This window comes from Phaethon aethereus (genome assembly GCF_964289735.1).
Source record: "Phaethon aethereus genome assembly, chromosome: 6".
Taxonomy (NCBI): Eukaryota; Metazoa; Chordata; class Aves; order Phaethontiformes; family Phaethontidae; genus Phaethon; species Phaethon aethereus.
In genome coordinates, this window is record NC_138580.1 from 7790534 (window position 1) to 7807003 (window position 16470).

The window sequence follows — 16470 nt, forward strand, 5'->3', positions numbered from 1 at the left end:
TGCTCTTTTCTTCGAGTAACTAATTTGGAAACCATAAGAAGGGCAAGGCTGTGCTCCATACCAGTCTCCCTAATTAACCTTAGTGCAAAAGTCAAGATACTAGAAAGAAACAGTGCCAGTGTCTTCCCTCTCAAGTGGTCAAGCATTGGAACAGGCTGCTCAGGGAGGTGGTGGGCACCATCACTGGAAGTGTTCAAAAAACATGTAGATGTGGCACTTCAGGATATGGTTTAGTGGGCTTTGGTGGTGTTGGGTTGATGGTTGGACTTAATGATCTTAAAGGTCTTTTCCAACCTTAATGATCCTGTGATTCTGACCTCTGATTCAAGTATGATGTGCAATATTGCTGCTTTTTTTTTTTTTTTTAAAGCTAGCTGTCAAGTAATTTCGGGAACTCAAATGTAACTGGTCACTTAGAGTTGAAGCTTGTCCATATTGCAGCCAGCTTCCAGCATGCCTTCCACCTCTGTTGCACCTGTGTCTGAAAAATTTCACTACTGTCAGCATGGTATATTATCATCAATCCTTAAGTCTAATTCAGATTCTCACTTAACTGCGAGATGGGAACTGAATTAAGAATAAACCTTACTGTTAAGCATTATCCACAGCAGCTCAGTTTATTTTTATAATTTATATCAGTTTTAAAAGCATACAACTATCAACAACATACAGATTCTCCTATATAGCTCTTTGGTTTACAGCACTAGTCTTATTATCTGACATTCAAGTTTCTCTTCAGAAGTGCAGAAACAATTCATTACAGTTGCATGCATCCCATATAATGACTAGGCTTGTGTGCTTTACCGGTTAAGACTGAAAAATGAAAAAAAGCAGCAAACATTAAAGTGTATCTGCCCTGGACCAAATTCTAATGCTTCTTAATCATCTCTTAAGCAAGATCCACTTTCAACCTGGCAAATTTTGACAAACGGCAAACATTGCAAAAGTTACAAGCAGGATAAAAAATAAACTTTGCTAATAAGGGGCTGCCAAACAGAATCAGGTCCAAACTCCAGCCCTACAAGCCTAAACACACAAGGCAGACATTGAACAAAAAGGAGGCTGATACCATGTTGTGGTAAGAACATAATTGCATACATTTTCAAGTCAGCCAAAAGGCAACTTCATTTACGCTGGACCTTGCATCTGAACTTTTCAGATGTGAATCTTGACTTTGCTCTCAGGTTCCAGAATAAGAGAGCTTAAAGGGACTTAATTTTCAGAATGTTTTAGAAATTAGGCCCTTTTAAGAGTTCTGATTGACACCCAACAAAATGAAGTCACATTGACATTGTGCACTTTAAGTTTATACTTGTTGACATCAATAACTAAAAATACTCAAACCCAAAACACTGTAAATGTGAATAGGAGCAGGACATGGAATAGAGGCAGCACATCAACTTTCATGAGGACTGAGCTGTAGAAACACTGAAGGGATTGAAATAAGTCCTTTCTCAGATGGCAATATATAAAAATTCCAGCTACAATCATTTTTCATGACCTGTAACATAGAAGTGGCCTGATCAGTTTTCTTCAAAACTTCATATAAACATTCTTTGTCTCAGGGCTAAATATAGGAAATTACAGCCCACACCAATTTTCTAGGGAAAAAATATGTCATGGAGCTAAAATAGATACTTACAAGTTAGCTGCAGTTTTAATTACGACTCCCTTTCAGGCATCCAAACAAGTTAGTATAAGATTTACTCAACACAAGAGACATGTCAAATGTAAGCTTTAAGGCACAAATGAGTGTTGTAGCATGAGAATGTAACTATTTTTTCCACCTTGAGAGGGAAATGGCTTGCATTACTAGATAGGAAATGGGTATAGCTATTTGAATAGCGCCAGACAAAAGAGTGGTTTTACTGTGAAAGGTATGTTGTGTATTGGAGTACCTTATTTATCAAGCTAAACAATTCTCGTGCTTTGACAAAACTGAACTCCCATCTATGTACCACCATCCTGTACCACCTGGATCTTCGAACATAACTTATGTTCTACGAAAGGCCAGTAGGACTGGGAATGGTTGCAGGTAGAAACACCCAAGCACTACAGACTTCAGCCGCAGCGCTAGATTTCTTTCTTTGTAGTGTTCTGCTACTTTCCAGGTCATGTCATCTTCTAAGTGTTAGGCATGTGAATGAAAGAAAAGGATTTTAGATTATAATAGGTTAAATCTGCCCAGGGAGGAGTCTCGGGTAAGATGCAAGACACCTATTACCAATGTTTCACTTTATACCCATCCAATCTTACTGCAACATGAGGCACCCAAGGCTGTAGTTTCGCAGCCGTGTGGAGGCTGTGAGTAGATTTTCAGGTGTGCTGTTATGATCTACTTGAATCCAAGCTCATGGCTGTGTGGTTTCGAGTGTTCCCAGAGTATGGGGCTTAAATTTGTTTTCTTAATTGTGAATAATTTTCCTTGTAATATCAAAAATAACACTGAATCTGTTCACAGTTCAGGGATGCATTTTTACACAGTAATATAATTGCATTAATTAAAAATTAAAATCCAGAACTAGAAGCCTACGGTGGAGTAGGCAATAGCCAGATTTGTTCGGCTTTTCTGGTTATTCTATTTTTCTCAGCTTTAAAAGTTATAAGATATGTTCCCAACCAAATGAAATATATTAAATTACTGCAGTATAATTTAAGACCCCACTTAATTCCTTTTGCCACTATTTGCCTTAAAAATGGCTTTCATGTTAAATGACATGAAGCTCAAGTATACTAGCTTACTATAAGATTCGTTGAGAACACTTGAGAATGCTAGTTTTATGTACATCTGCTTCACGGCATAAAGTGCATTTATTTGCTTTCCACAACATGATCCAAATCTATGGAATAAATCTAGTGCCAGGGCTTTTGTGCACAGTCCCTAGGCTTGCGTGTTTTAAGGAACTGAAAGGGCAGAAGTGTAAAAACCAGGAAGGTACAAATGGCCTTGGCGAGATGCGTTTACACCCTGTTCACTTACTAGGGACAGTATGAAACAGCACAAAATCAGGAATGAACAAGCCCGTAAAGCAGAAATATTTTAATTTTGTGCCCACTATAGACATCAGAGGCCTTTGACGCTTCCAAAGTCCTGTTAATTGTATCTGCGCAGCTTGTATTGGCATGTCCAGATAAAAAAAATGTAACTGCCCTTAACACAACAGACTCAGAAAGGGTGACCTGCCTGGAATAAGTGTAGGCATGTATCAGATACAGCATTAGAATACAACTGGCTTATTAAATGTTATAATTTTTTCTTCTAGGGCAATTTGCACTCAAGTTTACAACATGCTTGATCAGAATTAAATATTTGCTGGGCCTTGTTCCTAATCAGTGGATCCCTCCCCTCCTTTTGTTTGGATTGCCTGTGTTCCCCATGCTTACTTCTCTCATTACATTTTCTTCTCTTTGGTTACTATGGGGAAGGACATTGATTGAAGCAAGTCACGCAACATCCTTTGGAAATGGTTTGATTTGATATAGTTCTTAGGTTGTTAAGAATAGGCAGAAGCTCTCAGCTACTACTGCCTACTCTTCTACATCTGTGAAAAATCTTGTCCTGGAACATGTTAGCCACAGGAGGCAGCTACCTCTGGGTTGTGACACCTGTCATTACAGACCCTTAATCTGTTAACTACTTTACAGGATTAAAACTATAATCTTAAACTAGCACCGGACATTGGCAAGAGGCAGTGACGGAACGTGTGCGTTAGAAACGTTTTCTCTGTGCTGTTCAGAGGAGGGAAATGTTATAATCTGCTTAAGCTGGTGTTCTTTTCATCTTTGGTTTTGGGTGCAGTAAACTACAGCAATTCAACCTGAGGAGGAAGAAATACATCCCCTCCTTCAAGTTAAGTGTATTCGTTCCAAGCAGTAGCATAAGAACTTGAATGCCAAGAAGTACCATCCTTTTAGAAAAGCACAAAGGGATAAGATTTGTCTTTTGGCTACGGGCTTGAATTTTCCCCTCTGTTTTAGGGGAGCATCTGTGTGCAAGTTTACCTTTAGTCATGTAAATACCTGTCACTACAGCATTTTGCAGTCAAGTCCCATATACCTCATTTATCAGGTCAGTTTTCTTCCAAGTATTTTGATTCATCACAAGAAGGATTTAAGAATTGAACATGCATAGGACTGTTCTTGCCACTTCACATGTTTATGTCTGGTTGTTCAGGGATAGGATTTTTTTATATACAAGATGAAAATTAATGCTGGTTTAGGCATCTAAATTCTTCTTCCTCTGTAAAATGTGTTTTTAAAAATGTTTACCTTGAGTTTCACTTACAGAAGCTGCAAACACATCTTTTACAAGTGATAGCCTTAAGGGAACAAGTAGTTGCTCATCTACACAGCAAACTGATGCCTGTGCTAAAAATAAAAAAACAGCAGCCAGTCCCTTCTGGTCTCTGATCAGTTTATATCTCTTTTTGCTTAGAGAGGAAAACATTTAAAAATGAAGGACAGGATAATGTAAATAAATGCTTCAAGATGAGGAACAGTGATGGTGGTTCTTTAAGAAATTCTAGTATTGTGTTATTTTTAGGTTCTTTTCTCACATTTGAAGGGACCCAAACCATTAATATGTGTTCATCCAGGTTTCAGAAGACTCCTGCAAGTTTAAACAAGTGCACTGAAAAGGTTTGTGTTTGTAAACATTTATTTTCTTGAACTGAAAAAGGCTTGTATCAGCACACATTGTACAGCCTTGCAAATTACACAAATTGAAAAAAGTTTTTCACTTATGTGCAATGAATCATTAACGTCCAGTGAGCATCTGCAAATGATGAAAACTTAAACCATTAAAAAGGTTTCCAGCACTTACCAAACACAATTATCTTAGCGTGAAAAGGAAGAGAGAGAGATCCATACTGGTGGGAACACAGTTAAAGTGCAAACGTTTTGTCTCTTGTGAAGATACCTTTTAGTTTCTCCACACTTTTGCTAAAAATAAGAAATATTAAAGTGTGATTCAGTGAACATTCTTTGTAACCTATTCATATTCCCCTTTAAATAATTACTAAACTTGTTGGATCAGAAGAAATCCTTCAAGGGTACAACCCACTTGTAACTTCTTTTGACATTGGTTGAATGAATCTCAAAAGAAAATAGTTATGTAAGGAGTTAGTTACTAGAAATTTTTTTTTTCCCCCCTTAAAAAAGAAAAACACAAGGGACAAAGAACAGGTTAACTTGAAGATTTGGGGTAGTTTGCTAGAAAATTAGTATAATTCCTTGAAAATGGTTCTCTTTTCCCCTCCACCAATTAGGTTCCTGCCTTGGAATGGACAGCTGTGTGCTGGCTGTGAAAAGGTATTATAAAATACAAATCTGAATATGGATTTTTATGAACGTCTGCTGTACAATAGAGCTTTGGATCTGATACAAGAATTCAAAAATATAAAACAAAACTACTATAAAAGTAGGGGGCATTTCAACAGCATTCCTTGTAGAAAGCTGCCTGTCTCAAAGATGATTCCTTTCTATTGTCTGGGATTAACTCTGTATTTTTTTTTCTTCATCTTGCTGGATCACTGGGTTATTTATTCTTCAATGGCTAATGTCATATGACAAAACACCCCAGGTATCTCTATGAAGAGAACAGAAACCCCGTAACACCAAGCCAATCAAGGAGGAGGAGGACATGGAAGTAGTAAAGGCTGAGTGTCCACTGATGTAACTGCTACTGAGAACTAGCCCTTTCCAGAACACGAAAGTCGTAGTGCTTCTTGCTTGTTCTCAGCCTGAACTTGTTCACTGAGGTACTACTTTGTTTCTTCAATGCATTCTGAGCAGCTGACATTGTAGGGAACGTTGCTAGAACTGTGTAAGTGGAAGCCAAGTCACTAGGTTTGGATGGCTCAGTGTTCACACTACTATCTCCGCTGCCACAGTAACGACGATGGTGCTGCTGCTGTGTTTGTAGACACTGCGAATCCCTTAGCCACCGAATCTTGGCACCAACTTTTAAAAGTTCTCCAAATAGTTTTTCTGCTTCTGTACGAGTTATGCCTTCGGGCAGTTCAGTGATTTCTAGAACTTTTCCCACAACTGAAACAAGAAAAACATTGAATCTAAATTGGTCATTGTACTTAACGATACAACAAACACATTGCAAAATGAGTTATTTCATACTTCTGTCTCCAGCTGGATGATACCACATACACAGGCATTCCATTTCTGGTGTTCTAGAGAGCCTTTTGCTTTCACATTTAGCACTGCTTACAGCCACAAGCGTACATATAAAAGCTGAGAATACAAAGAGGCCCCTCGAAAGAGAGGGAAAAATAACTGACCCCTAATTTTGCAGCAGGTTTGAGAACTCACTGCAGCATCTCACTGGCTTTGCCTGTTCACTCTTCACACATCACCGTGATAAAAAAACCTAGTCTGTCTTCTCCAGTAGATTGTTAGAAAAAGCTGATAATCTGTAACTTTCTGCAAAGAGTTGGTAGTAGGTAACACTTGCAACAAAAATTCTTTCAAGTAAAGATATGAAGATAAATGATGTCAGGTTTTATTTGCATGACATCTTTACCAACTCCAAGGAAATCTGTAGATCTCCCACTATGTCCCCCAAATCCATGTGCTTATTTATACTGGGCGGGGGGAGAAAGAAGCACAAACTAATTTATCATTTATGTTTGATTTCACATTTCACGCAAGTAAAAGGAAGCAGGGGTACGTATATTTAATGTAACAATATAATAGAACTTACGTCCAGTAAACTGACAAACTTGCTTTTCATTTTAGTACTGTCCAATCCCCGATCCTCATCTCCCCCGGTCTTTTCTCCAGCCTTCAAAACTACACTTCTCTCATTTAACCTCCTCTTCCCCTATCTCCAAATCGAGTCTTCCTCTCTAGCCTTACATTTCCACTGTTTGCCATGCCCACTTCTGTCCAACTACTCTTCATTCTGTCCCTTTTCTTGTTACATTCCCAGCTCATCACCATAATTCATTTTTCTGGAGGGCAGTGTGAATCAGCAATGCTATACCTGGTTCTCCTGCACCAAGATCTGCTGAAGCAGCCTTCTTTGCTGGCTTCTTTCCCCTGTTTCCATGTCTGTTTCCAGGTTGACACTGGAAAGATTGACATAAATGATGTACTTTAATGACAACACACCAGTTACCGTAAAATTTCTAGGTTAGCTCAGTGAAAGTGCAGAGGAATGTCTGGAAAATAACCTGTGCTACCATGGTACAGAAAAGATTTTCATGTCCACTTTTAGTCTTGGATTTTAGCAATCCTGCAGTCAGGCACATTCAATCCTTGGCTTCAGAAGAAAGGTAGGAAATGGGGGGGGGTGGGGGTGGGTGGGAAGCAGATGGGAAGAGACCTTCAGTCTTCTTGGAAGAACACCCCCCCCGGTCCATCACATCGTCTGGCTGATCTCAGGTAGAACTGAGCAAGGTAGAGGTAGGGGGTCCATGTGTCTGTCCCAAGAATTAAATAATGACAAAACTAACACTAATATTTTGGTTTCGTTTTTCTTATAAGAAACAAACCCACTCTTTGTTCAGAAACACCCACATGTATTTTTTATTTTTTAAAAAATTGTTATTCAAATAAAATCCTTTTAGCAAACATTCTCTCTGTGATTTCTGGAACTGCTGGAAAATTGCTTAAAAAAAAAAAATCCATATTCTATGCTGTGCCTAAAGCTAAATTTCCGGAAAACGTTTGTTTCTTTACTTTTTTTTTTTAAAAAATACAACAAATGAGAACAATGGGAAATATCACCACAAAGTACAACAGTTATTGGAAAGCAAGCACCTTCCACTCAATTACTGTTTTATTTCCCTATCCATGGCGGTTATAATGGCAGTCCTGAATTGTTTTTTCCAGGGTTGCCAGGAGATTGTTCTCTTTAATACCTGTTGGCTTGTTACTTGTCCACGTAACAAAGATGATGGATTGTATTGCAGGGGTTGGCCAAGCAATGGGTATCTGGCATCTCCTTAAAGAGAAAGGTAATTAGAAGTGTTTTTCTGTTATATGAAATCTTCCTCCAAGTTCCTCTTACGATGTATATCTTACACAGAAGAGAAAACAGAGTAACTATGCACAAAGTAGTATATTTGGCTAGGCTAACAAAATAGGATTTGGTATGATTAAATAAACGTAAATCAGTTACGTACTGATGACAAGGTGAAAAGGTACAAGCTTTCTTGCACGTAAGGATTACACTGAAAAACACACTAAAAAGTTTTTCTTCCTTGCAGTCTTATCTAAATCCTCTCATTTCAAAATAAGCTTAATAAGGCTAAAGCTCCTCTCAGTGTACTAATTTAATCAGTTTCATGGTTATATCCCTGATTTAGTTGGGAAAACATTCCTATTTGCTCCAAGGATCCACAAGGACAATGGAGTAGAAGTTTTTAGTAATCACAGAAGATTGAGAGGTGTACTTTACAACAGGCAACCTGGAACTTTTACAACAACAACAATACAAAGCAATGACATAGAGATTATGCAGCAGGTAAGACTAAGAGAGACAAGAAAATAATTTACCCATAAAGACGACATACAGAATTTTCTCTAAGTTTTGCTTTAAAGTCAATCTTTCTGTAAAATAGACCCATTAATTTTGTGTTTGGGAACTATACCAGGACATCTTTCCTCACTGACAAAGGTGGGGTTTTTTTAATCATTTGGTTTTTAAGTTTTATCAACTATCACATCTCAGTGAAAACTCCCTATTTTCTGTTTTTCTGTTAACATGGTAGCAGAGGACTGAAATTCTTCTACAAGGAATTTTTTCTGTCTTTGGGTGGGTACTATCTGAAATACTAGTTGAAGTAGCAGCAGTACTGGCTAGAGGCTCTAGTCCCATCATGCTAGTTTTTCTACAAAGGAATGAAGAATTCTCGCTTAGGCAGTGGTTGTGTTCAGTGCATCATCAAGTTTGGCAGAACATTCATCTCAATATTGCATTTCTATATCCTTTCCCCCAAAAGTTAACATGCTCACCTAATGTTAAGATCAGCTAGTGTCCCAATTTATTTTATTTTTGTAGCTCTAAAATTATATCCTTTGTGACCGTGTGTGTCAAGTTGTTGACTTAGGATTAAAACTTGAAGCTAAATTACATCATTCAATGTTGAAATGGGGAATTTCACATACGAGAAAGCTAGTGGTTTATAGAAGCTCACGCAGTAATAAGAAGATCAAAAGCTTTTGATAATACGGTGACAGTGCAGAGAAGCAAGATGAAATTTTACATGGTGCTTGAGTGGGTAATTTTGATGGTCCTGCTTCAATAGTGTTACTACTAAAAGTGAGACACAGTTCATCAGAAAATCCTCACGTAACCTGTATTTTAAAACATTAAAAAAACCCCCCATACACACATTTTAGTTAACTAAAAATATACCTTGTCCAGGGACAAAAGGTCTAGAAAACTGGGACACGATAGAAAGAGGTGTTAATGTGGGACGGATGTTCTTCATGTTTGATAGCTGAGCTGGTGCTGGTGATTGGGCAGGTGAGGTGACAGGACTACCTAGTTGAGGACTATGCTGCAACTGGAATAAACAACAAGTTAGTGTTTTAAAAAGTACCTAGTTGAACAAGCTAAACAACACCTACTGCATTCCAAGACTGAAGGTAAAATAGCCATATTAAGTACTATCAGGGCAGGTTTTTATTCCCCAAAAAGAACTTTTGAAAAAAACATGCAAAGGTGCCATTTATGCAAATGGTAAGTCATCCTGGAAAACAAAAGAAAAACCCCATACCTGTGCAGCACTGTCTAAAGTGCTAAGTTCTGCGGACTTCTGCCCCCTTTGATGATCACAGTAGTATTTATTCTGTTTCCATTGTGGAGGTGAATGGTTCCGAGGCTGAGGACTGTTAGGTATATTTAGCTGCATCATTACTACTCCTCCACCTGGTGGTGGTGCTACCGCTACAAGACAAGAAATCAGCAGGATACAGTGAGTTTGTCATACATTTCAATTTTCATTTTAGCAGAACAGAGGTGAATTAGAAAACCAACAAAACAGAACAGGGAAATAACGAATGTTTTCCTAAATAAGCTGCTGAGTTCTAGAAAACTAGAGCAGTATCTTGTATACAATTATATTCCCACTATCAGCTAAGTCTGCGATAGTTAACTTAGAGTGGGCTTCCCAGAACTAGAAAAGATAAGTGGAATTACTGAAACTCATTATTGAGAATATTTATGAAAGAAATCATGCTACTTTAATAGTAGTTGAAAGTATTCAACGTTCACTGTAGTTACTCTCAGAGCAATGTGTTGAAGAATGTAATATTAAGCAAAAATGGGCTTTATTTAAAAACAGAAGTTACCTAGTTAGTTTTACATTACATACAGCTGCAAAATGTTTTCTCTGATATGACTGCATACATCAGAAAGACCTGGAATCAGTCTTTAGTCTAAGCCAAGATTACCCTCATTTGCAAGTTCTATATAGGACTGTTTTTCTGGGCAGAGGCTGGAAATGGATCCCCACATCTTGCACCGCTTAGCTACTGTGGTAGCTACAGAAATGCCACTGTCAGGGGTGAACAGCTGAACAGTCAATGCTGTTCCACAAGGTTTGGCACAAGGAGCTGTGCCGAGAGGCTGCTCGAGAGAGAAGCTGTCTTCCCCCTTTGACCTGGGTCTGTCCCAGGTAATTTATAGAACATCCTGTTTTCTTGTAAATGGTTGTTTGCAATTTCCTTCTCTGCTCTACCCACTGTTTACAGCGTTTCTCTGAAACCATGATTAAAACACATGGTTTAAACATAATTTAATCATCCACCTTTAAAGAGAGAGACTACAATCTTCTCTATTAACTACCCATGTCATAGCATGACTTAGGAGCAGTCAGATACAAGATGAATGCATTTTATAATCTGTATTTTTTAAAACAGGCTATTGTTTTCACTACCCCTGGGTGCCACAAAAAGAAACAGACTCCTTCGAAAAGCAAACCAAGCAATGTAGAATAATGAACACTTAACATTAAAGCTATATTAGCATTTGTAAATGGTATTCTGAAATATTTACTGATATTTATAAAAATAAATGAAGTAGTATTAGCAATGTTTTCACATCTATAATTTCTTTTTAATCACAAAAAGTTCTACCCACATGTTACAGATTGAAGTGGAAGCATCAGATATCTAGCTAACTTCAGCAGAGGATATAAATTTCAGAGTCCCTGCTCTGTCACTATAAGAGCCACACTGTGAATATTTCTGTTTTGTTACACAGCAAAATAAAATACAGCTCTGGTTATGGATATCTACTACATAATCAGAATAATATATAACACAACAGTTGCCAAATGGTAAAGCCATAAACTTAAGTAATCCCTATACGTAAACCTGAGATATACCAGACAAATATCTATATACACACACTATGTTTTACACAAGAAAACTGGTTTCATTTTAATATTTTACACATATTTATAGATATTATGATGCGTATACACATCTCATTATTTTGTAACATTACAGTTTTCTGTTCCGCAGCAGCATACAACATTTTTGACTTACCTCTGTGAGGACTGAACACTCAGCAAAAACATGCTTGTCTTTTGAAACCACCTACAGCACCATTTCTAAAAAATAGTGTCACAATCTGAAAATGCTCTTTAAACTGCAAAAGAAAACTTTGTACATCCAGAAAGGCTTTTTCTTTCTGCTACTTCTAGTTCCACAGCATTTCAGTAAATAAAAATAAATGGAATTCTTTTCCTAAACAAGGATGGTGACAAAATGAAGTGCCACAGAATGTGTAAGTCAGTTTGCAGACACTTTATCACCTGTCAAACCCCATGAGAAGGGAAACCCAAAAGAAATCCTTGAAAGGCTTCTTGGATTTGCAGTCTGGTCCTCTATAACTTTAAGTGAAAAGAAGCACAACTCTGCTGCTTGCCTGCATATGTCCTCATTGTCCTTACCTCAGTGGCCTTGATTCATCATCTCACTACCAATTTCTGAAATGCACACTTTTCTTCATTCTCTCAAAATTTGTTCTCCCTACCTCATAGAGGGCTTCCCCCTTCCCCAAGTTTCTTTGAATTGTAGTTTAAGAGGTTTGAATCAAGCCTTCAAAACCGCGTAAAACCACCACTACCAGGACAGATTAGGAGGGTAGAAGAACAAACTAGTTCAAGACAGATTTTAGACATCCTGAAATTACAGTCTTCCCGAATTAAAGCCAAACAAACTTGAAGCAAAATGGGAACAAAACCCAAACCTGCCCACGAACTGAAGTACACTGCTAATCCAGCCATCTTACCACTTAACTGCATGTTATCTATTTACTAATAAACAGGCTCTAAAAGTATCTTAAAAGATAAACGTTCGTAAGAAACACCACATCTATAGTGGAATCTGGGTCACTGACCTAGGGTTGTTTTATCTATCACTTGCTGGCAAAATACTGATAGCAGTATTTGAGATTACCCCTTTTTGGCCAACCAAACCTCTGACGTATCAAATTCCATATTAGTAAAATAAGGACAGTACCGCTATGATCACAGGATTGTTCTAACACCTCTTGTTTGCAGGCTAACCCCAGTGCTCTTGGTTTCCTGACCAGCCTATCAGTTATATGGCTGGAAAGTCAGAGTCCTTAAGCATTTGCATATTAACATTTACAAACATTTCATGGACATGACAAGCTCTGTGTCACTGCTATTTTCACACACTGCTGAGGCTGCTATCTATACTCCTAAAAATTGCCCAAGTATTTTGTAGATCAAAACATTCTGAAGCTGATTTAAGTGCCTCATCTGCTGTAGGCTGTCTGCGGGCTGCCGCCATGAAGTTGGCTATTGTTTTGCTTAAGTTCAAAGTTGTAACATTTAAAATAACAATAATAGCAATTCAGATGAAGAATTGTGAAAAAAGTATTTGCAGAGATGGCACTCACGTTGCAGTTGTTCTAGCAGTTAGCCATGAAATCAATCTGATAATTTACAACAGGCTTCTAGACAGAATGGCTTAGATGAAAATCCTAATAAAATATACCTTTCATTGGCTGCATGATGGAAAGACCAGTGGGCGAGCTTTTACATGATGAGGGTGGAGACACTATGCTGTAGTGCACAATGGAAGCAGCCTGTTGTGGCTTTGACTTTGATGAAGATGGCAATAATGTAGGAGGTGATGGCTTCTGACTTGAATGGTCGCTATAAGCTATAAAAATAAAAGCAGTAAATAAGGCTACCATAAAACCCAAAACCAAACACCCCACACAGCTTTGGAGGATTTAATTTAGCTTTTCAGCAGGTCAAAAAGCTACCTCTCCTCTCTACCCAAACCCAGCACGCTTACATTTTTCACCCTCTTCTCAGGAACTTAAGAAAATCTAGAATGCTTCTTGAGTAGAAGAGCCAAGTACAAGGACATTTTGCTTCCAAAATGTACCTTGCTCTTGTTCTATCAACTGTAAACCCAATTCTCAAATTTTTCGGACCTATGTAGCTATTCAGGAAAAGATGAAAGTCATTCTGCTGAGAACGTATAGTTCCCGTGTCTGTCTCAACTCACAAGCAGACATGCAAGGCATTATGATGTACACTGTTGAATTCTAAGTGGCTCAGAGCTTTCAGCAATAAACAAATTCAGATGTCAAGGTAATCTGCCTCCAGTATAACTTCAAAAACTGAATACAGAAGGAAATACAATACAGTAGTTAATTCTAAATCAAACCCTTAATAGCACATATCCAATCACCCAGCATAATAATAGCTAGACATTTTTGAAGTCTTTCAATAAAAACTGTATTCCCCCAACCTGCACACTGCTGTCCTTGAAGCTGCTGCGAGTTGCATGGTGATGATGTTCTAGGAAACTGTATCTGCTCTGATCCAGGAGGCTGCAAGTACCCTACTGATGAACTGTAACAATAAGAATAAAAAAAGAACATGACTAACAGACATTTATGCTACACTCATTTATTTAATCATGACTGCTGCATCTGCTGTCCATATGTACTGCAAGTCACTAAGATTTTGTTAATTTTAAAATCAATAATATTCCTACCTACCCCCTGAATCTACTCATTCTTCAGAAGACTGAAGTTTCACATCTCTTCCTAGGCAAAATTTATGCCCTGCAAACGTTAAGAAGCTCTACTAATTCACCTATTTTGATATGCTATTTTTGTGTCGATAGTGCTATATTGTTATAAAGACACATAAAAATAATAATAAAAAGACAATTTGTTGTCTTGCCCAGTTACCCAGAATTAGATCTCAGTTAAATGATCATCACAGAACCTGCCATGAGGATTTCAGATGCGGTCCCTCAGCTGGAGGCTGGCCCCGTGCAGCCAAGCCAGCTTATTTGGCACACCAAATGAGTGCGCATCTGCTTCAGTGTGAAGTAACACAGCGTGAAGAGATGATTGCCTTTCCATGGCTTTACCAAAATAGGGCATGGGAAAAGGAAAAGTAACTAGTCATGGAAGATGACTCAAGGAGATAACAACCTTTCATTTGTTTGTAATATGTAGGAAAAGGGTAACTATAGAATTTTATTCATTCCAGGTATTCTTCAGGGCATTCAGGGCAAAAACAGGTAAGTAACCGACACAGGCAAATTCTATCATACCGCTAACTGATCATACTGCCAGAGCAAGAACATGAGGTTGGTGGACCATAATTAGAATGGTGCCTATAGAATCTTGTACTTCATTTCTGTACTAACAGGTAAAGTAAACATTCTGAGGGAACGAGAAAAAAGATTTATTACTTTAAGTCATGGAAAAAAGTAGGTATAATCCTGTTGGACTTACCATTTTTCCTATGTCGCTGCAAGAAGTTTGTTCCATTCTTTGTCCCACAGTTCAATTACATAATTTTACTTAAAAGATTCCCTTCCATTAAAGCAGACAAAACTCAGTGAAAAATAAAACAGATGGGTTTATATCTGCATAGGATGTGTGCTTTCACACAGCTTCTCGTCTGTCTACTCATTACAGTTTTCAGCAGTGACCTCTAGGTTTGAGACTATTCAGTTCCTGCAGAACCGTATTCTGCTTTCCTTGTCAAAGTGCTGCAACACAACTATTTTGATAAAAGCAAGATGCTATCATTAGCTGCTAGTCTGCTCTGAATTCCAAACAAATGTTTCCCCGATCAAAAGAGACGGACGTCCTAAATGGTGCAAAAGATGAAGTAACAAAACTTACTTTAAAGAAAGTCTAGGATTATGGCTACTTAAGACTTCATTGAACCTCAAATATAACTACAAAAGAAAAGGATAAAAAGAACCTTCAGATACAAAGAACAAGAATTGAGATTTAAGTAGATGAAGCCATGCGGTGACGCAGATGTATACACAGGGAGGCCTGTACACGTAAGACCAATTTGCTGTTACTAAGGTAGGTTAAAAAAAAAAAGTTATTCATCAAAAAACCCCCAGTCATAGGAAAAAGTTCCTAGACAGCTTTGTTCCAGCAGGCCTCTTTAGCTACATCGACAAAGTAAGCTAATTTCCTTCCAGACAAAGCTCCAAAAAAAGGAAGTCAGTCAGTCTTTTCCTGGGATTCAAGTTCTCTTTTCTCTACACTTTATTAAAGTAGTATCTTTGACTAAACCAGTGAATACAGAGAGTCATCTTAAACGCTACTGCAACAAGGCATTGCTACTCAACACACTGGTGTTTCACATGTAAGAACAGAAATGCAGAAAACTTAAGGTGTGGAGCTGTAGTATTACTGAAAGTGATATGGAAACAATGTTTTCCAGTCTAACAAGTATGTCCCAATTAAAGCAGTACTGGTGGTTGTAGTTAATTGCAAAGAACAAAAATAAATGGATAGTAAAGTGTCTGTAAGCCTGCTTTTAAAATACATTTCAATATATGCAATACCATAGCAGATCCTGTCAGTTACTACAGGGCAACCAAGCCTAGTTGCTGAGAAATCAAATAACTGAGCTAAACTCACCTCAAATTATTCTGTTGACCTGATGGAATGACACTGTAGTAAACCGGCATCCCTGTCGTGGGCAATCCTTGATTTGACTGGCTGGGAATTATAACGGGCTGTTGATATGTCTGCTGGGGCACTGCTTGGGAACCTTGAGGCACCGAAACCTGAAATTGAGAACACATGAAGATTTTCTACTGCAAACAGCATTTCCTTCTGCCTCTTGAACATCATCTAGTTTATATAAGATTTTTTTAAACAAACAGAAACTGAAAGATCTGATGGAGTTCTCTAAATCCAGAAGACTAGTTACAACAGTAGTTGAAATAATAGCACTTCATTAAAAAAAAACCTTTCCATCTTCTTCCCCAAAACCAAAAACGTTGGTGCCAAGGGACTCCATGAATTAACAGAAGAGATTTTCTGTACAACAGAAAGTGGGGTGGGGGTGAGGGGAAATCTTACAAGCTCTTTCTTCCCCATCCTCTCAATCACAATTAACACAGCACTTGACATTCAACAGGACCAGAACGTTTACACTTGTGACCGATTTTCTTCTCACTTCA

At 38.0% G+C, this 16470-nt stretch overlaps 1 protein-coding gene across 2 annotated transcripts in view; it reads right to left on the reverse strand.

Annotated features, from left to right (window-relative positions):
- Positions 1 to 5680: 5680 nt before the first annotated feature.
- Positions 5681 to 16470, reverse strand: part of R3HDM1 (R3H domain containing 1) — a gene marked incomplete at both ends in the record, with an annotated part of 52805 nt that continues 42015 nt past the window's right edge. For both annotated transcript variants that reach the window (XM_082001445.1, XM_082001444.1), the window contains 7 exons: positions 5681 to 6048; positions 6998 to 7082; positions 7878 to 7960; positions 9377 to 9521; positions 9741 to 9910; positions 13765 to 13868; positions 15923 to 16071. In XM_082001445.1, coding sequence (XP_081857571.1) covers positions 5681 to 6048; positions 6998 to 7082; positions 7878 to 7960; positions 9377 to 9521; positions 9741 to 9910; positions 13765 to 13868; positions 15923 to 16071 — 1104 coding nt within the window. The remainder of the gene's footprint in view (positions 6049 to 6997; positions 7083 to 7877; positions 7961 to 9376; positions 9522 to 9740; positions 9911 to 13764; positions 13869 to 15922; positions 16072 to 16470) is intronic.